This window comes from Microtus ochrogaster, unplaced genomic scaffold (genome assembly GCF_000317375.1).
Source record: "Microtus ochrogaster isolate Prairie Vole_2 unplaced genomic scaffold, MicOch1.0 UNK1, whole genome shotgun sequence".
Lineage (NCBI taxonomy): Eukaryota > Metazoa > Chordata > Mammalia > Rodentia > Cricetidae > Microtus > Microtus ochrogaster.
In genome coordinates, this window is record NW_004949099.1 from 26252208 (window position 1) to 26261240 (window position 9033).

Genomic DNA, 9033 nt, shown 5'->3' on the forward strand with positions numbered 1-9033 from the left:
TGACAGTCTCCATGGTCACTTGGCTCCATGCTTCTGAGCTCACAGTGAGGCAGAGAGCCATGGTGGGAGCCTGTGGGGGTGCACAGAAGCTGCCCTGGAGGACAAGAAGCAGAGAGAACAGGAAGGAGCCAGGGACCTGCTTCCTCCAATAAGATCCACCCTCAACAGTTTCCACCACCTCCCAAAAGTCCATGCAGCTGTGCTCGCAAGGGGTGAAACCAACGACCAGGCTGGTGCCCTCAGGATCCATCACTACTCAAAGCCCTTCAGTGAGGGGGAAAGCGGGAGATGAAGTCTCTGGCACAAGAGCCTCCAGGCTATCTCATCTTCAGACTGTAGTAGATGAATGGCCCTGCTGTTACAGGTGTGGGAAACTGAGGTCTAGAGATGATGCTCCTTCGTCCTATGGTAGAAACAGACTAAATGACCTCAGGGACCCGGATCTTTGTCAGAAGAGCTGTGAGCATGCACGATAACTAACTGAGGGCTGGTCCCCAGACCACAGCCTGAGTGTGATAGAGTGGGTACTCTCCAGCCCCTTCTCTGGAAAAGCTTTCTCCCTGAGATCCAGGCACCTCCTTGCTAATGTCTTTCCCCAAAACACCTCAGTAAGGAGCCTTCTGCTCTTTACCTCCCTCCTTCCCACAGGCACAGTCTCCCCGATGCCTGGAAAACCATTTTCTCCCTATTCCTAAATCTCACCACTCCCAGCACAGCCAGGCCTAGTAGAGGGTCCCATGTGAGCAACAGAGCTAGCCACTCAGTGTCACATGGGTTCATGCTAGGACTGAGATGCAGATACAGAACAGAAGTGTACGCACACAGAGTGACAGGGACTCTGGAAGACTCCTTTAGGCAGGCCACATGCTGAGCCACAAGGTGCATTTGGGAGGGGGCCTCACCACATCCCTTTGGCACAGAGCTGGCTGGAACCCAGAGCTCTGTGACAAGTTTTCTCGAAACAAAAAGGGTGTACATCACCCCTCCTCGCGTCCGCCACCAAGATAGAGATTGGGAGGATGGGGTGGAGAACTTCAGCAACAGAGAACCAGAGTTAATATTTGAGCAGCATGAGCCAGACAGGCATGGGTCTACTGAACTCCGCAGTGGCAGGGCAAAGGCTGCCATGGACAATGTACACACAAATGACTGTGGCTGGATTCCAGTATCACAGGACTCACAGAAAACAGCCTAGGGGCTGGGTTTGACCCAGAGGCCAGAGTTTGCAAAGCCCTGATACTGTCTGTGGTTTCCACTGCTGAAGAACCCAACACGCTGAAGATTCCCAGGCCATATCCCCAGGGAGATCTGGTTCAGTGAGTCTGGAATGGAGTGTATCACCGGAGGGTATTTCAGTGGCGGAGGCAGGGTCAGAGCATCCAAAGAGAGTTCCCATGGGGCAACAGGAGCATGTGGAAATGCACTGAGACTCACCTATGCTCCAGGACTGAGGACCAAGATGCAGGCTCCTGGCACCTTCCCAGGGACTCTAGGGATGGAAAGAAGACCTGTCCTCCTGGAGAAGAGGGAGGGAAGACATTACCACAGCTTAGAAGAACACGTGTTGATGCAGTGAAAGAAAAGGCTGGCCTGGTGCTAGTTTAAGGTTAGCCTGGACTACAGAGTGAGTTCTAAGGCCAGCTTGTGCTATTAAAGAGAAAGGAAGAGGAGGAGGAGGAGGAGGAGGAGGGAGGGAGGGAGGAGGAGGAAGAAGAGGGGGAGAGAAGGAAGAGGAGGAGAAGAGAGAAGTAGAAAGGGCTGGCTCCAGCAAACAGAATAGGAATTTTAAGACCAGCATCGTTTGGGTAGCAGAAGGTTCAGAGTCACAGAACACTGCCGACTCTCTATCAAATCCCACTCCCCACATGTCTCAATACCCTAGGAGAAATGAGAGCTATCTCAGCACTGACCTATCTACCCCCCCCCCCAACCAGCAAGAGCTCCTGAAAGAAGCTGTAGAAACCATGACCACTCTGACTCACCGCGCCCTTGAAGAAGCCAGTCATAGCTGGGGAGTCCTTCCAGGAGCTCATCAGGGGGCGCCACAGGACTCTCAGCCTCAAAACTGAGGTCAGCCACACCTGCCGTAAAGACACCAAGAGGACAGTGCCAAACTTTGTAGCAGCCAAGGAGATGGGGCAGAATCTGCAGCGAATTCAGGGGAAACTGAAAACCGAGGGTGGGTACACACAAAACACCTCATTCTTTGGGGAAGGCGCCTCTTCCAAACCCTGGATTGGGCTGAGGGTGTGACTTAGTGAAAGAGAGTTTCCCCCACCACACACAAGTCTGATCCCCACTGTAGGACAAACATCAGAGAACCCTCTAGATTGTTACTTGTACCAAAATTAAATTTTATGGCTAATATAAATGGTGAGCAGAATGCTAACCAGGTCTCGTGGTGTGGGAAGTCCTTCTGTATATGCGTTGCTTTTATTGGTTAATGAATAAAGAAGATGCTTTCGGCCAGTGGTTTGACAGAATATAGCCAGGCTAGAAGAGATAGAGAGAGAGTAGGAGGAGTCAAGGAGAAGTCATGGAGCTGCCAGAGGAGAAAGGTGCAAGCTGCCAGCTAGAACCTTGCCAGTAGGCCACGAGCCTCATGGTAAAATATGAAATAATAATAGTGGGTTAACCAAAGATATAAAAGCTAGCTAGCAATATGCTTAAGTGATTGGCCAAGCAGCGGTTTAAATAATATAGTTTCTGTGTGATTATTTCGGAAGTTTGGGTGACTGGGAAACAAACAAACAACCTCCGACTACAGTATCGCTCTCCAGGAGAGCAGCCAGGTTCTCCTGGAAGGGAGGGCTTAGGGTTGCTGAAGATTGCAACATGTGGCTGGGGACAGTGACGGGAGAAAAAGAGAATGTCATAAAGACTGATACTCCTCCCTGACACCCTCCAAGTTAGCAAGGCTCTTCTCTAATAGTGAGACAAGCTACCTGTATCTCTAATCCTTCTTTTCAAGGCAGAAAACATGCAGGGGTGGGTTTGTAGCTAGAGGGAGTGCCCTTCTCAGTGGGAAGAGGGGTGGCAGTGATACAAAGTGGCAGGGTCCCAAGCTTTTCGAAAGGTTTTGCTTTGGATGAGTTCACTGCTTAGCTGCCAGAGTCAGCCACTGTCTTCTGTAAAGAGGTAGGAGAGAGGTGTTTGGACTCCATAGGCTTAACAATCCCAGTCTCGCTTACTGGGCGTCACTGCTGCCATGAAAGCAGCCGCACCTTGACAGGTAAGTGTAGCTTTGCCCCACTCCAGTGTTTTGTAGGGAGTGAAGTGGGCATCCGGGTTGGCTGCTAAGCTGTATCTTGCCACCTTCCTTGGACCCTCACAAGCCAGTTGATGGAAATAGTCACGTGTAGGGAAGGACCCTCAGAGGGTCAGGAAGGTGGAGGCTGGAATGGGGGTCTTTTCTAAGCCAGGATTCACATGTGGCCATCCATTGTCATTCCCAAGAGCTCAGTAAACATTAAAGTCAGTGCTGAGTATATGCCAGCCCAGAATCAAAGGGATCAAGGGCCATCATGGCTGTGTGTGGCTATGGTCCTGGGCTCTCCAGCATGCCATGCCTTCCCAGGTGTCACACAGATCGAAACTGACACCCACATAATGGGACCGTGTGTGACAGCCTCCAGCCCTGAGCCTGGCACATAAAAGCCACTCTCTCCCTGGGCTGATCTTGATGTGTGTTCCTTTAAACTAGAAAACAGCAAGGAAAATGTCAAGTGTAGCGAGAAAGGCCACTTCTGTCTCCTGGGATGGCCCTGGCTATCAGGCAGCCTTGGGTCAACTAGGGCACCAATCTCCGTCCCTTGAAGGGAAGACAGAGAAAGGCCATGTGGTTGAAGTGACCTCCTAGAGACCAAATAAAGGACAGGATGATGGGAAGAATGGAAGGTGGGTGACTCAAGCCCCATCCATCACCCTGGAGTGACCCTGACCTCTGGGGCTGTCCCGGTACCTCAGTGCTAAATTTATACCCCCATTCCACCCAAACAAGAAAGGACTCCAGGCTGACCCCCAGAAGGGCACATTTCCTGTACCACGGGAGGAGCACAGCAGAACTATGGCGGTCACCTACATTGTGCCACACTGTCCCCAGGGCATTGGGGTGAGTTTGGGGGCACCTGTCTGGCTGAGCACCTCACCCTGTTGCACATGGCACTGTCTAAGCTCCCACAGAGGTGGCCTCCCCAAGCCACGACTGCTGCATGTTCCCACTCGTGCAACTGCAAAATGAGGCCCAGAGGTTCAACCTGAGGCCACCAGTCCACACAGGCAGAGCAGAAAGAAGTGCTCATAGCTCAAGCCCTGCCTCCTTGTCCCCAGGGCCTTGGCATCTGTCTCCAAGTCCCCAAGTAATCTGCTGCCAAGATTTGCCTTGCAAAGACAGATGGGGAGGTGGAGTCTGCTTGCCAGTCACAAACTAATTTTCTTTTGCATGAAAAGAATGGTTCTTGGAGAGGAAGCCCTCTCATCTTTTATCTTTCCCAATGCTATTCTCTCTGGCTCAGAACCTTCTCTGTCTTAACGGGATCCCAGCGGTATCCTCTCCAGAGCACCGGGATCTCAATGCACACCTGCCCATCACATCACATGCCACTCTCATCCCCTTCCATGCATGGGTGCTCCTCTAGAATACTGAGAAGAGCAGGCATTCAGTAGGCACATACGAGTGTTAGGTGTGCAAAGCACCCCATGTGTGCATGAGTGTGTGTGTGTGTGTGTGTGTGTGTGTGACTACATCGTCGCTTAAGCTTTAAAGAGACATTCAGACCTCTCTTCCTCCAGTTCTCCTAACACCTCCCCCCTCCCCCGCCCCTAGGTCCCTCGGCTCTCTGTTTCAAACCATACAGCCTTGAAAAATGAAGTCCAAAAAGTTCGAGTGGGCTGAGCTGAATCACCCAGCAATCTGGAGGCAGAGCTTGGATCTGAATCCAGACCCGACTTGCTAGCCTAAACAGCGGGAAGGGACGTGCCATCTGTAAACTCCAAGTCTGCTAAAGAGCCACAGCTTAAAGAAAAAAGATGTCACTGAGTGTGAGAAGTCTTTCAGTCCCAGGGTCCATGGAGATATGCTTGGCTCACAGACTTCTCTAGGATTCCCAGAAAAGTGGCAAGCCCCTCAATGCTGACCTAGAAAGCAATTCAGCGACACTGTACGCATACCCCATGGTCCCCACATTCAGACCTCCTGGTCCAATTTCCTTTTACACATGCAGAAATGGAGGCTTGGAGACATTAGGTGTCTTGGCCCAAGACCACACAGTCAATCTAACTCAGAGCCAGGATTTGAACCATATCCCCCAATTCTCCACCTGCTGCTGCCATGACCACCACTGCATTGCCTGTACCGAGTCAGGAAGCAAACGTTCTTTCATGTAAACATAGTCTCTTTCCTCTGAAACCTGTTTCCTTTCTTGGGTTTTAAGCGGCTCTTCGGTCCCATTGTATTTCTATCCTGCTAATGACAGACCGGGGTGACCAGGACTGTGACAGGCAAGAGGGTGTGTGTAAAGATTTGGCCAGTGACATTGTACATTAGCTGCATCTAGGAATGAGACAGAAAAATCCTGAGGGTCAGGCTTCTGTTTGGCTGGATTAGGGGGAGAGGGAGGGTCACTATCACCTAGAGAAAAGAGAGACAAACATGGACAGGGCATATGATAGGAAGGGAGATGCCCTTGAGGTAACTGTGGCATTCTGCCCATTGCTCTAAAGGATATAATAGAGGGGCTATTGGCTGCCACCCTCTGTCTTTCCCGAGCAAAGAAAAAAGGAAGGAAGAGGTATCAAGACAGATGCTAAAGGAAGGCAAGTGATGTGGAGCCAGATCTCGTCCAGTGCTGGCTGCAGAGGTGACCCATTTCCCCCCTAGGTTCTACTCACTGTCATCCTCATTCGGATCCAGGTCCATGGTCAAAGTGTCCAGCCAAGTGAGAGTCTGCATTCTTCAGGGCTGAGGTTCCAATCTGAGGGACTACCCTCGGCCCCTCCCAGCCCATTGTTACCATTCTACACACAGCAGAGGCAAAGCTGCCACGCATCCGTCAGAGCAGAGCCCCGCCCTATGTCCCAGCTCCTTGAGTGTCCCACAAGAACCTTTAATTTGCCAAGCTAGAGACCTGGGTCCCTGCTGCACTCTGTGTGGGGAGCTTACACCCTGTCATTGTTCCCAGCTAGGATTCGAACCATCTTCTGCCTGACACAAACCCAAGTAGGCCACTCCATGCACCGGTCAGGGGCAGGCTTCTACATCCCAGAAAAGCACAGGGAGCTGGCTGACAACCACAGGAGACTGCCCCTCATTGGTGAGATCACATAGGTGCACTGGCTGGGATCTCTGAAGTCTGGGCAGCAGTCTCTTGTGTCCTTGAAAGCTTGGAGCAGGAGAACACACAGCACATCACAGTCAAAGCCGGGTTCCCACCTAGGGTGTGTGGTTCATCCTGATACCACTCTACCTACCTATGGGGTTGTTTGGGGAGGTGTTCTGGGGCTAGAAGCCAGGTCCGCAGGCATTTGAGGCAAAGCCTAGCACTGAACTGAGCCCCAGGTCTGTCTGAGTTGTATACGTCTGTGTAAGTTTGTGGGTGGGTGGGTGAGTGGGTGATTGTATGTATGTATGTATGTATGTATGTATGTATGTATGTATGTCCATGTATACACAAATGTGGTGAAGGCTAAGGACCATCTCTGGTGGACAGCCTCAGACACTGTCCACTTTTTATTTGAGACAGTCTGTCATCGGCCTAGAATGTCACCATGCAGGCTAGGCTGGCTGGCCAGGGATGCTCTCTCTGCCTCCCATTTCACCATCACTAGAGTTACAAGGTCACACCACGACATCTGGGGATTGAACTCATCTTCATTTTTCCACAGAAGTGCTTTACTGACTATGCCATCTCTCTAGCGCCATCTGTAGACTTGGAAAGGTCTTTACAAGCCTTTGACAGTGAGTCCCCCAAATTCTTCATCCCTCACCCTTGGAAGGCCATTCCTCCTCCAGGTGAGTCTAAATATTGCCCACCAAAGTTGGTCTCCCACTGATAAATGTAGACGGCTTGAAAGTTGGTCCCATTCTCCCTGTGGCCTTGGCAAGGCTTCCTCTGGGCCTGGGAGGGTCCCTAACCAAGGTCATGCTGCTCTGGTTGGACCTGACTTGCCCACCAGTACCCGTGGGGATGTATCATGCCACTCCTTCCCAGGCTCCTGGTCACTCTGTAAAGCCTGCCTCGGGTGGCCACAGTGCCAAGAGGCCGCTCCTGTGCTGTGCGAGCTGCCTTGGCTTTCCCTGCTGCCTTTCTCTCCTTACTCACTGTCACCCTCAGGAGGACGCCAGAGATCCACAGCAAAAATGATACCCAAACTTGACATAAAAAACAGACAACTTGCCTGACAATGATTGCACATACCTTTAATTCCAGTATTCGGAAGGCAGAGGCAGGCAGATCTCTGAGTTCAAGGCCAGCCCGGTCTACAGAGCCAGTTCCAGGACAACAAGGGCTACACAGAGAAACCCGTCTTGAAAACCAAAAACAAACAAATGAACAAAAATACAGACAACTCAATTCTCACAGGTAGGTTTTTAATGGGTAGGAGGATTGAAGTTCCTCCCTGTGAGAATTTTAAATGTTGTATCTCTGCAGATATAGGAGTAAGAACAGCTCCCTGCAGAAGGAATGCAGATTGGGGACTCAGTGAGCATGATTCCAAGCCAGGGGACGTGCCATCAGTGTCTACATAATGACCAGAGATTTGTGTGCTTATATCTCTGCGTATGTGTGCAAGCACATCTGAGTTTAAACCTGACAAATGGTAGATCAACGGACAGGAATACAGATGACAGACAGATCAATGAGCACAGCCCTAGCACAGCTACAGTGCCCCACCGTTTTATCTGGGGCCTTTCATTCGGCAAGCCATGCTTGCCTAAACTCCTTTGGCATTTGAAAGAAGCATCCATAGCGAGTGGTTTCAGCAGCAAACAGGAAGGAACAGAATATTAAGTAGAGCTGAGTATTAGGAGTGACAGAAATCTCAAGGCTGCAAAACTGATGGTAGCTGCTGCCTCTTAGGAACCAGGAAGCACTGGACAGCGAGAGTGACAAGTCCTTTGCTATCCTCTGCCCTCACCAAGTTTAAGAATTCATAATAGCTCTTAAAATACATGGACAAATGGGTCTATGTCTCAATGGTAGAGCTCTTGCCTGCCACGCACGGGTGGGGGAGCCGATAGAACCTTCTAATCTTGCTTAGGTGTTAATAGAAGATACTGTGTGCAGTAGCATGTCTGAGTGAGTTGGGACCAATCACATCCATCATCATGTCGCTGTTATGCTGCGAGCAAGGACAAGTACTGCCCATGTGAGAACTCAGACCAGTGTTAAGGTTAAAGGTGTACCACCTCCTGCCACCATCTCCAGGGTGGGCAGGGTGGGAAAATAGATCACTTCCAGCATGGTACCAGGCAATCTGCATCCTTCTGCACCCTTGGGGTTTAAGGCAGCTCCTCCACACGACCCAGGCCCCGCCACTGGTCCAGCACCACAGCTGTCAAGTACCCAGACTCTACTGAGTTCTTCCTGACGTCTCACACTGAGCCCCTGAGAAAGAAATCTCAAGAGCTGCTTTCTTCCATAGGCTAGTATCTGAGCACCTTGCTCCTGTGGAAATCAACTCTGTGTGGTATCCTCTGCTCAGACCACGGATCTCATGGGATGCCATGGTGGCAGGGAGTATTAGGATCAGGCTGAGCTCTGGAATGGCAGCCGAAAAACCATCTCATGTGGCTGTTTTTTAATACGATGGGAAGGGGGATGCCTAGAAGCATGGGTTGGGGGTGCATCTAAAGGTGTCTTTGTGTATTTTAAAGACCATCCTGGGACAGAAGCTGTAGAGTAATCTCAAGACAAGCTGGTGGAAGAGAATCTAAAGGGGGCTGTTGTCTCCTCTCCCCAGGCTTTTGGGTTATGGCAAAGCAGCTGGCCAAAGCTTAAGGCTTAATCCAGTAGCAGAACACAGCGTGTGGCC

General features: G+C 50.9%; 1 protein-coding gene across 2 annotated transcripts in view; it reads right to left on the reverse strand.

Moving 5' to 3' along the window:
• Positions 1 to 5917, reverse strand: part of Ssuh2 (ssu-2 homolog (C. elegans)) — a 20382-nt gene extending 14465 nt beyond the window's left edge. For both annotated transcript variants that reach the window (XM_005364983.2, XM_005364982.2), the window contains exons 1-3: positions 5890 to 5917; positions 1983 to 2081; positions 1435 to 1516 (exon numbers count right to left, since the gene is read on the reverse strand). In XM_005364983.2, the coding sequence (XP_005365040.1) occupies positions 1435 to 1516; positions 1983 to 2081; positions 5890 to 5917 (209 nt within the window). The remainder of the gene's footprint in view (positions 1 to 1434; positions 1517 to 1982; positions 2082 to 5889) is intronic.
• Positions 5918 to 9033: the final 3116 nt, after the last annotated feature.